A 12472-nucleotide genomic window follows, 5' to 3' on the forward strand; every position below is an offset into this window, starting at 1 on the left:
GAGTTCTCAAAGGAAGAAATAAAGATGGCTAAGAAACATCTTAAAAAGTGTTCAGCATCGTTAGGGAAATGCAAATTAAAATCACCCTAAGGAATCACCTTAACCCAATCAGACTGATTGGCTAGGATCAAGAGAACAAATGATACCCAATGCTGGCGAGGATGTGGAGAAAGGGGAACGCTCACTCACTGCTGGTGGGATTGCAAACTCATGCAGCCTCTATGGAAAACAGTGTGGAGAGCTCTTAAAAAACTAAAAATGAATCTACCATATGATCACTCTTTGGCATATACCCAAAGGACTCATCCTATTGTAGAGACACTTGTACAACCATGTGTGCTGCTGCTCTTTTCACAATAGCTAAGAGATGGAAGCAACCTAAGTGCCCCACAACTGACGAGTGGTTAACAAAAATGTGGTATATTTACACAATGGGGTTCTATTCAGCAGTAAAGAAAGATGAAATAATGAAATTTGCAGGTAAATGGATGGCTCTAGAAACTGTTATACTAAGTGAAGTAACACAGACTCAGAAAAACAAATGACATATGTTCTCCCTCATATGTGGGTCCTAGCACCAAATCCTTTTAAATTCCAGGTCCTTTTAATAAGATGATGCTATCAGCAGTGCCTGCTGCATGAAATAACTACTATCACCACGACTTCATCTGAGTCTGATCACTAAACATCGTCACAATTGGGCTCATTACAGTTGTGCTCATTCATTAAAGGAGGGCCAAGCAAGGTCATTGGACCCTCACCAGAGTATCCAGCCACTCTCTGGCCAACTGTATGCAATTTGGCCATAATCACACACGGCCTCCTGGATTTGGGGAGGGCTAAATTATACAATCTGGGGAAGGCTAGGAAGAGAAGGCTTGACCCAAGCTGGGTAAAGGCTTTCTAGTGTGCATATCCTCAGGTCATACATACACCTCAGCAACTCCTCAGTTATCTTGGTAAGCAGGCCCAATAAATTTATTGGTTCTCCAGTAAAATGTTAATCAAACATTGGATTAACACTAGTACCTTAAAAGGGAATTGCTTACTATCCTCAGGAAAAGAATTCTCACAACAGATGGAAAATGTATTTGTTAATGCTGTTATGTCTCATAATTACTTTAAAAAAAGAAAGAAAATGAGAATGTAAGAGATGTTAAAATGATATGGGAATTGAGATATTTTCCAAATTAGAAATAATTGAGAAAGCCTAAGCAAGTGGTGAAGGCCTACGTAGGTTCATTATGATATGTAAAGGATGAGACAAAAATAACGTACACAATAATCTTAAAATTTCTAAGGTCATAATTTAGTCAACTAGTTTAAGGAACTATATATGGTCAAAGTTTATCTGAAAACATTTGGTTTTTTACCCAAGCTTTATCTACATAGCACATGGTAATTAAAAGTACCAGACTGGTGGAACTAACCTTCTTGCATGTTTAACAGCCATACTTTTAGGTCTATGCTAATCTTGTCAGAGGAACTTTAAGGACAATTTTTTCTCCCTCAAAATGTCCTGTAACTGTGGTGAGTCACCTGTCTTCTTTTTCAGAGAGGCTATGGAGACTCCATGAGATGGACTGGAACCAGTGTCCAGTCTACAAAGAGGAGGGTCAACTCAGAGGAAACATCTCCTCTATGCTTCCAAGTGAATGCAGTCATGGTCGAACAGGACCTTTGACTTATCTTCACATAGATGGAACTGGTAAAAGAAAGGAGCCAGGACCTCCTCCCAAGCCTTCGTGACCCCTGAGGAACAGATCCTTAAATGACCTTAAGTGTAAAAATAAATTGATTTATTTGGGCCAATTATATGGTCTTCAAAAGCCAAAAGGAAAGTATAACCAAAAGTAAAGTCATCAGTATACTTCTTTAAGAGTTCAAGGGATTACACTTCCCAGACATGCTTAAGTCCATATAAAATACTATTTCTACAATTATTTCTCATTGATGATTTTGTTTCTAATCAGAAGTGCTGCTCAGAAGTAGTGCCCAACTGTAGCTACAGGAGACAACCCGCTATTGTTCTAAAATGATGGCTAAATTTGTTTTCTCCCCCTCTCTAGAAGCCTTTGAGAGGGAACTGACACTGATCAAAATACCTGAAAGCAAATCCTGAATCCATCACTCTAGAGTCCAGCCTTGGAAGACAAAAGAAAAATGAGGAGGTACCCAATAGAGGGATGCTTTTGGAAGCCCTTGTCAAGAAATTCCAAAGGATTCTCATATGAACATTTGAAAATTGCTCTGTTCTGACTTTTCTAGTTCCCTTTCTAGAACTTGTAATGTGAATTACTTTTGCCTTTACCTCTCCTTCACATCTCCTAGTCATGATTCAAGGACTTTTTTTTTCCCCCTAGAAATAAGAGTTACACAATTTGGGAGTCTTTTAGATGGACCCACTGAAGGGGTGCTCCAATTGCTTCACCCTGCATCCCTGTTCAGCATGGAAGAAGCCAAAGCGGTCTGCGTCCCGATTCCCTATTGGCAATTTGGGTAACCTCTTCAGAGGATGTTGTGATAAGAATAGGAGGTAGGAACTGGCTAGCAATTAGGGCAAAAAGACCCCAAAGCAAAATAGCCAGTTTCTTGGCTAAAAGTCACAATGTCCTTGGGCCTCTTAGCAACATACTCTGTTCCAAAGTCCAAAATGTTGAAAGTATTTGGGAGTTTATATCTAATCCTTAAAAGATTTTTATGGTTACCTCTTCAGAAGAGGGAATGTCAGAGTAGCTAAAAGCCCCATAAAAATAAAAGAAGAAGGAGTACATGAAGTTATCAGAAAAAAGTGATGAGGAGCTATGGCAGGAGTTGGAGGGGAGGGAGTAGGCATGGATTTGATGAGAACATCTTATATGTATGCATGAAATTCTCAATAATGACACTGCAGTTGACATGCCAATGTGGATGGGGAAATTTCACAAGATCCCACCTCTAGATGAAGATCTACAGGTAATGTTTGTGGAGACAAGAAGAATCATTTTATATCAGGGACAAGCTTCCCGATGGGCTATCCGATTCCAAGCGGTCAGCCCCAAACACATAGACACACAAGCACCCTAAATTGACTCAGTATATTATATACGACGTATGAATATGTAGAAACGATAATCAAGGAAGAGGTCATGAAGTTGAAAGGAAGAGTGGGGGAACATGGGAGGAGTCGAAGGGGGAACTGGGAGTGATTAGAGTTCTCATGCATGAAACTGTCAAAATAAAATAAAGCTAGCTAAGCATGAGCCTGAACAAGCCAGCAAGCAGCATTCCTCCATGGTTTCTCCTTCAAGCTCCTGCTTGGATTCATGCCCTGACTTCCCTCACTGATGGACTGGAAGTGTAAGTCAAATAAATCCTTCCCTTCCTAAACTGGCTTTTGGTCATGGTGTCTTATCACAGCAACAGAAAGGAAACTAGAGAAATGACCAAGTGGGTTTCCTTCCACAGATGCAGAGTGGCAAGAAAAGAAAGGTAATCATGTCTGGACTGTGCTGAATATTCACAAGGTCTTTAATCTAGCCAAAGTATATTAGCGGGATGAGGAAGACGAAAGTGTAGATGTGGATAGTAGCGCAAGAGGCCAGTCTTTGTACTTCATAAGATGAAGTCTATAAATAATATCTGAAACTGAAACTCTTAGAAATACTAGTGGGGAAGCCACTCAGGAACGTGGCCGTCAAATGCCAGATAGAAAAGTTAAGTGAGCCGTTGCTGCCTCTAGGGGGCAAGGCTTGTGGAGGAAAGATACAGACTTCTAAGGTTTTACTATACTCCACTCAAAACCCAGTCCTTCTGTTTGTCCTTCAAAGCTATAAACATGTTTCTTTGATGAAATAGAAACCTAATATTTTCAGTTAAAACTAGCAACTTAGAGACTTTGCTAAGACGTTCCTGGGCTATGAGAGGCACTCAAACACAAAGAAGTAGTGTTAGCCTCAGCAAAGAGATGTATATGCCTCCAGCCTTTGAGCTCTTGCTTCCCCATTTCATGACATCTCTAAGTAACTGGATGCCATGACAGCACTACAGTCGCTGGGTCTGAGCTGAGTGATGGTGCTGATGATCTAGTTCCCTAACAAGTGAGCACTGATACTGGACTAAATTTCTCTTTCCCCTGATATCTAGAAAATATGTTTTATAGAGAAAGGAGAATTTCTACAGCTAGCCAAAACCACAAAAAAATGGATATATAGATGTAGATAGTCATTCTGAAAAGAAAAAAAAAATGGAGACCTGAAATCCTAAGAGACATCTGTTTCTTTTGTGAAGAAAATTTTCTTTAAAGTTGTTCTGTTATGGCAGTTTTAAAAAATTAAGAGCTAAATGAGAGCTTGAACTGGAAAACCAAATGTCTGTTATCTTCCTAACCATAAGTTGAACAGAATGTATTTGAATTTCTATTAGGTTTTGAAAAAGTGTATGATTCAAAAGGCAGTACAATCTCCCTGGGATTCCTGTAATTCCCTTTATTCTGTTATCATCTCATCTGCCAGTTATTGTACTATAGTTTATTGATTCATCTGCCAAGTTATTACATTGGTTTATTTAGATAAGTGTCTAAATTTAAGGTGATTTTCCTTTATTTATCAGAAGCTATAGGAATATACTTGGCTGACAGTAAGCATTACCTCAGAACTTATTATCATCACTCAGTTTTGCTTTCTACCAAAGATTTTTAAAATTATACGAACCTTATGTTTAAAATATAAAAGCAGCCATGGTACACAGAAGATAAACACTATTTAATCACATAAGCAGGCAGAAATCAAATTTCACAAGGACAAATTGAGAAAAAAGCCAAGAACAAAAGACAAAGAGCTCAGATTTTCAACAAATTAGAAAGCAGCGGTATTCAGACTCTAGAAGGCAAATTGCTGTTATTCATTGACTTCTTCCAGATCTTTCTTCAAGTCTTCACAACTAACAAATGTAAGTTGGGATGTACCTGAAGGGCTTCTTGTTCAGTGCCTGACTCAATCAGGCAAGAAGCTTTGCATCACTGCAAAATGGCCGTGTAACTCTACCAAATCAACACTAGTGGCTGTAAAAGAACATTAGGATAGAGCATTTAATACCTGGCCAACTGGCCTTGTCCATTCTTCAAAGCAACTTGAGTTGTTCGAAAATTTTCCTCATGTGTGGCTAGGGCCTGTGGGATGCTGTTTACCATTAAGGATGCTGCAACTGCAGCAGCCTTTGTTTCTAAGGAGAGATCAGTTAGGTGCCCAACCAACTAATAATTTATCGTCCAAACCTATGCACTGCAAGTGAAAGGGGTTACTAGAAAAAACTCTACCAGGACAGTAATGGGCAGGTATGTGGGCATTCTAGGTAGGGAGACCACAACCAGGCCACAAGGACAGGAGCTCATCAGAACAAGAGAAAGTCACTGGGCCACTGCCAAATAGGCTTGAGCTCAGAGCCTGGATCGCTGTGCAGGCCCGACAAACATGAAAACACTGGGGGAGAGTCTGGGAACTCAGAGGCATTTGTGTGTCTGCATATCAAACACCAGGCTGGGGCTGGGGCTAAATACATTAACTCCAGACAAGTGGCTAGTAGGGAAAACTTCCCCAGTATATTAAAGGTGTATTCTGGTATAAGGCAGGGCCAAATCTGCAAATTTTGGACTCCAGTGGCTACTGTGTAGGAGGCCGAGGGCAGACTGACTTGGAGCGTCATGTCTACTTCGGAGTTTTATGGAGCCAAACAGAAGAAATCGCTCATCTATGAGAAATTTCTTCAAACATTTGAAACCAGCTTTCACCACCTCCTTTGATCTTCTTTTCCACTAGCTAAACATTGAGTTTCTTTAGCCATAGGAAACATCGTGTTCCAAGCTGAGCACATTGGTGTTTCAGATGAGGGCCTTCTGAACCAGAGAGAGGGAAAAATTATGTAATGCATGCTTAGTAGAAGCATATTTTATATTGTTGGTTTGCCCTCAGCAAATAGTTCCCCAAGAACCATTTTATTGAATTAAATTTGGCTGTCCCATTGGCCTTCTGTTTTACACTTGCAAGTTCTTATTATTTGACCCTAAACAAAGGATTACATGCACCCTGTTAAACGTGGATAAACTGGAAAAGCCTGTGTGGAAGCTCTGACTCTGTATGGCCCCCAACTGACCACCTCATCCTTGGATTCTTCCCTAAGGAAGAGGCGATGAGGACAAGATGATTAAACGCCTTTGGAAGTACGATGTAAACGCTGAAGTAAAATCTGGACCTAAATTTAAGGGCTTTGTTCTTTCATTCACTCATTCTACAAAATTTATTCAATGCCTCCTGTCAGACACTACACTGCACACTGAGAATGTAATTCTAATCTATAATGAATGCATCCAGGGATGATAAAAATAGCTGCTTCATGCTTATTTACAAAATTAACTATTTGACCCAATTTTGCACTGTCTAAAAGCCTAATAGTTCTTCCTGTGCTTTTCCTAGAGCTCTTTAAATTGTCATGTGTGAGACAGGATTCTTGTAATCCTGTAGAGCCCTTTTTGCAAGTGTTTACAAGTAATGAATCCCTACTGGACGTCGCTTTTCACACAAGTCCACAGAGAAGGAGTTCTGTCTAATTTAGAGTGAGCCCAGAGTCCTTCCACTTCTTCCTCCTGGCTTAGTGCTGCCGCCAAGTCAGAGCGTCTTCTCCTCTCAGCCCTCAGAAAGTCTTTCCCCTTGTGGGCCCTAGGCTCTTACTCCCACACCAGCTGTCCTACTTAGCTTTCTATTGCTGTGATAAAACACTCTGACCAAAACCAACTTGGGGAGAAAGGGTTGATTTGGTTTGCAATCCTGATCACAGTTCATCATTGAGGGAAGTCAGAGCAGGAAACCGAAGCACTGATCACAGAGGAATGGTGCTTACTGGCTTGCTGCTCTGGCCTGTGTTCAGCCTGCTTTCTTTTTCTTTTCTTTTTTTTTTTTTTTTTTTTTTTTTTTTTTTTTTTTATTTGCTTGCTTGCTTGAGACAGGCTTTCGGTATGTAGCCCTGGCTGGCCTAGAACTCACTATATAGATCAGGCTAGCCTTGAAGTCATAGAGATCTGCCTGTTGCGCTCATCCAGACTGCTTTCTGATACAATCCAGGGCCACCTGCTCAGGAGTGGCAACACCGACATTGACTGGGCCCTCCTACATGGATTAGTAATTAAGAAAATGCTTCACAGACATGTGGAGAGGCCAATCCAATGGAGGAAATTACTCAGCTGAGGTTCCCTCTTCCCAAGTTGACAACTGAAACCAGCCAGCATACCAGCCAAGATGACAAGCCACCTAATATATACTGACTGGCTTGGATTTCTACATATTTCACTAACATACACAAGATATACAATAAAATCTCCTAAAGACCTATTTGGTTTATTGCTTGTTTCATGGGTGTTTGGTGATTGGGACGGCTGTTCTGTATGGTGTGCTGACCAAGTTGAGAACTGAAAGGAATGAAAGGGTGATGTAGAAAACAAGAGGAGATTGACTTCAGGGTCCGTGTAATGGTTAATCTCAATTGTCAGCTGGATGAGCTGTAGAATGAGCTAGAAGTTGTGCCTGTATGAGATTATCTTCATTAGATTGCTGAGGTGGAAGACGCATTTGCTGTGTGGGTGGCACCATTCCCTGGGCTTGTTCCAGGAGTGCATAGAAAGCAGGACGGTAGCTAAACACCAGCGTTCCTTGCTCTCCGCTTCTTTTGGGATTCATGTTTTATTCAATTTTTGCAAATTTTATGGAATATATTTTGATCACATTTATACCCCCTCCCCTACCTGTGCTCCCCTTTAATACCCCCCACCCAATTTCATGTACTCTGATATATATATATATATCTGCCTACAGAGTCATATTTGTGTCCCCAAATGCCCTTCAGTGTTGGTTCATCCACTGGAACCTGGTTAACCTAGCCAGCGTCATACTCTTAAAGAAACCTGACTCACCCCCTCCCAGCAGCCTTGTTGTTAGGAAGGATTGAAGCTTCTTTACCCACTTCCCCACTTCTATATTGGGATTTTGTCTGGCTTGAGCTTACATAGGCTTGTGCCTGCCGTCATCATTGCTTCATCATTGAGTTCATATGAGTAACTGCCTGACTATTGGAAAAACTCTGTTTCCTTGTGGTCATCTACCACCTTGGGCTCTTATAATCTTTCCACTCTCCTCTTCTGAAATGACCCCTGAGTCTTGGGTGGCAGAGGTTTGGTATAGATGTCTTATTCATGGATAAGCGCTCTGCAGTCTCTTATTCTCTGTGATCTTGACTCTTGACTTCTTGATTGTAACGGACAATAATCTCAAACTGTGCGCCAAAATAAGCCTTTCCTTCTTAAATTATTTTTGTCAGAGTATTTTATCACAGCAGCAAGACAAATCACACAGAAAATTGGTACTGAGAAGCAGGGCCATTGCTATGAAAAATATGACCATGTGGTTCTTATGCTTTTGGAACTGGTTTGGGAGAAAATTGTGGAAAAGTTTGGAAATTCAGGCCAGAGAAGGTCTTGAATACTTCAAACAGAGCTGAATGGGACATTCTTATGTGTGCTTGAAAGATAGGAATGCAGAGAGGAACACAGAGCGTGCAGGCCCAGCCTGTGAGGTTTTCGGAAAGGAATAAAGACTCTAAGAGGAACTGGGATTGGGCCATTTGTGTGATAATTTGATCAAGAATATAGTTCATTCCGCCTGAGTCCTGAGGACCAGAGCAAAGTTGAATTTAAAGTTGATAGACTGATTTGTTTGGCAAAGGAAATTTCAAGACAGGGGAACATTTAGGCTGGTGCTGAGAAAACAGCAATAATTGTTAGAGAGATCAGCACCACTGAAGAAAAACCTACGACGCTCTGGGAGAGTAGGAAAGGTGTCCAAAGGGCAGAACCCCACCACTGGAGGCTCCATTTTGTGAAGCTATAAATTCATTTGAAGGAAGAAAGTGTACACCGAATAGGTTTCCTAGTCCTTGAAGGCAATTGCCTAGGGAGGTGTTTCCCTAAGGCCATCACACAGAAGCTGACACAACTATGGTTCAAGGGGGCCAGGGTATTATCTCAAGCTGGCATGGGAAATTGGTCCATATGGTACTGGTTTTCCAAGCATGAAAACTACAAGATTAAGGGGTTCATGGAGACCTGAGCATCATCCACAGTTCCAGAGAGTCATTAAGACCAGGCAGTGTGGTAGGGAAGGAGTCCCTATAAGGAGGCATTGAGAGGCCACTATCTGAAGCTATACATACTGTGGAGGCTTTTGAAGTTGGATTGTAATTTTCATTATGAGAGGAACATGAGTCTTTGGGAACAAGAGGTGGAAGGTTATGATTGAAAGTGATGTGTTTGGGTATCAAGTGGACAAGGGATAGAATTGTAATGGTTAATCTCTATTTTCACTTTGATGAGATCTAGAATCACCTAGAAGATGGGCCTCTGGGCATGCCTGTGGGGCATTATCATGATTAGGTTAATTGAGGTGGGAAAACCTGCCCACCATTGGTGGCACCATTCCCTTGGCTTGGTCCTGGACTGCATCAGAGAAGAAAGCTAGCTGAGCACGAGCATTCACTCTGTCTGCTTCCTTACTGTGTTTGCATTATGACCAGCTGCCCCAAGCTCCTGTCATTGTGACTTCACCACGATGGACTGTAACCTTCAATTTTTAAACCCTTTCTTCCTTAAATTGCTTTGGTCAGATTACTTTTTATCACAGCAACAGGGAAAGTAACTAAGACAGTCAGTGTCCCTGTTTGTTTGTACGTTTGGATCAGGGTTTTGCTAAAGCTATAGCCCAGGCCAGCCTTAAACTCATCAACTCCCTCCCAAATAATGGAATGGCAGGTGTGCACCACCATGCTCAGCTCTGAAATCAAGTTTATTCCACAGCAGAGCAAAGTCAGAATCTATTTTATAGAATCACTAATGTAGAAGATTCTTTAAACCTACTTTAAAATTTTCCATTCACCAGCAGATGGACATAATTTTATTATATAGAACATTTCTTTGTAATGATGGTATAGAAGGCACCAGGGAATGGTTAAGTGATATGCATCAGTTCCTTCCTTCATTCTTCAGATATTTATTGAGAGCCAGCATTGCTCTAGAGAATGTAGCTGTGAATGCTTCAGAATACCGCTAGGTCCAGAATTGTTATCAGAGTGAAGCTGCACTGCTCCTCTATGTATGAAACAGCTTCTAAAATGCCAGCAAAGGAACACATGTCTGGAGATACTAGGAAAGATGCCTGCTTAATTTATATCAAACCCCAAAATCTGTGGAAGAGAAGAAACTGAAAGAGGCCCCATGAAAGCACTGGGAGTGTGTGGTCTTAGAAGGGAGCTATTACAAAAAGCCAATAGAAATATGAAAGAAAAAGTATTCAAAGAGATCAAAGCCTGCTGGTTGGGGAGGCAATGGTACTAGGTGCTAAGCAAGGTTGCTGTGTGGTTCTTGGAGGAAGTACAGGATATAAAGGAAATAAATATGTCTCATTGCCTGCCTGTGGGACAACCTTCCGGGCTCTGCTGACTGGAGATTCAGCACAGGAGCAATGGAGGCAGTAGGAGTAACACGAGGAGGTGGAGGATGCCGGGAGGGACCCAAGGACATCAACAACAAAGCAGCCAACTAGAGAGCTTTGGGTGCCACTACCACAAGGACTATTAAAAAGAATATTGGGGAAGGAAATGTTCCAGAAGAAAATGCTGAACATTTTGTTAATCAAGAGGAAGAGAGGCTCATATCAGTAGAGTATGGAAATACCCATTACAGATGTGAGAATTAAAGTTAGATGCCATAATATTATAATAACTATATGAGTTTCAATTGATGCCATCCATCTCTATGACCATAGCATGTAAATACATGAAGCTAATACCTTTAATGATCTTTTCAAAAGGAGCACAGCCCTTGCTGTGAAGAGTTGGTGACCTGAGCTTCATAAATCCATAAAACCCCTGGTGGAAGGAGAGAACCAAACTTGTAAATTGTCCTCTCACTTCCACATGCCCATTGTGGCATGCACTTACCCAAATTTCTACACTCACACACTAAAAGTAAGTAATAAAATTAAAAATCAAAAAAGGAACATACAGACTGGTTTGGCAAATAGCTATGGGGGAGAATTTAATGTCATTTCATCACTAAAGTAGATACAGAAAATATTAAAACAGCCCCTTACATCTCAATTATCTGCTCAATCACATATTTGCTTTAAATATTTCATGGATAGATGCTAATTGCCAGGTAATTATATGTAGATGGTTCTTACTTTGTGCCGATTCCTGGAGAAGTTTCTGAACCACTGTTCTGTACATAGATTCGTCTTTAATCAACAGTTGAGCTGCTTCCAAATTCATTGGATTTTCTAGACTAGGGTAGAAAGCAACACCTAAAAACCAAACACAGCAAACATGCTTCAAAGTAAGTTTTATTGGGATAAAAAGACAAACCAATATATACAAACCCAATAAGGATTTGTTAAGTGCTCAATATGAAGATAATACGAGGCACAGACCATTCTCAAGAAGTTCTTGATCTATCTTGGTTTTATTCTGTATATTCACGAACCGAACACTGGGATGAAACAAAAGTTCTTTCCTGTAACATTCCTTTCTGTCATATAAATTAAATTAGATTTTTATGTGAAGTGAACTAAACATTGGGAAACAATGAAAATTTCCATCACATACTAACACAATCATACTAGATCATTACTAAACAAATTTGTAATAAGGCTTTCACATGTGTCCCAGGTCATTAAAAGATCAACTTAGTATCTGTAGTATTTTCTATTACTGCTGTGACAAAGAACCAAAAATTAGCATCTAAAAATGCAAATTTATAATCTACATATTTATAGCTGGACAGTCCAAGATGATTAGACTAGTTTCTCTTTTCCAGACTTAACAAGATCCAAATCAAGGTGTCAGCTGGCTGGGCTCTTGTCAGAAGACTCTGGAAAGAATCTGTTTCCATGTTTGTGCATGGGGTTGACTGAATTCAGTTCCTTGCAGTGGTAAACTGAGGTCTCCATTGTTTTGCAGAGTGGTAGCTGGGCACCACCTTCTGCTCCTACAGATTTATCTCCAGTTCTTACAGTGGACACTTAGCAGCTCAGAGCCAGCCATAGTATGACAGAATCTCCTTGAGTTTGGAATCTGGCTTCCCCTTCTGCCATATCCCTTTTCAACTGTGTTCCCTGACTCTTCTGACTTTTTTTTTTACTGCTAACAGTTCGTGAATACTTTTGTAATGCAGAATAAGCTTCCCATATCAAGGTCAGCTGATTGATAATCACAATTCTACATGCAATCCATTCCATTACCTAGATTAGTACTTGCTTGAATAGCCAAGGATACATCTTGGGGAAACCTCTTTAAAAGTCTATGTACTACAGCACAGTTTATGTACTATGTACTCTTTAAAAGTCTATGTACCTACATGAAGCAGATTACCAGTGGTGACCAAATTGTTCTTTTAGAC

General features: G+C 40.5%; 1 protein-coding gene across 1 annotated transcript in view; it reads right to left on the bottom strand.

Annotated features, from left to right (window-relative positions):
* Positions 1-12472, bottom strand: part of Ube2u (ubiquitin conjugating enzyme E2 U) — a 64487-nt gene that overhangs the window by 39866 nt on the left and 12149 nt on the right. The window contains exon 4 of the mRNA XM_017797624.1: positions 11259-11378. Within this exon, the coding sequence (XP_017653113.1) occupies positions 11259-11378 (120 nt within the window). The remainder of the gene's footprint in view (positions 1-11258; positions 11379-12472) is intronic.

The sequence above is a fragment of the Nannospalax galili genome, unplaced genomic scaffold (assembly GCF_000622305.1).
Source record: "Nannospalax galili isolate Female #2095 unplaced genomic scaffold, S.galili_v1.0 scaffold553, whole genome shotgun sequence".
Lineage (NCBI taxonomy): Eukaryota > Metazoa > Chordata > Mammalia > Rodentia > Spalacidae > Nannospalax > Nannospalax galili.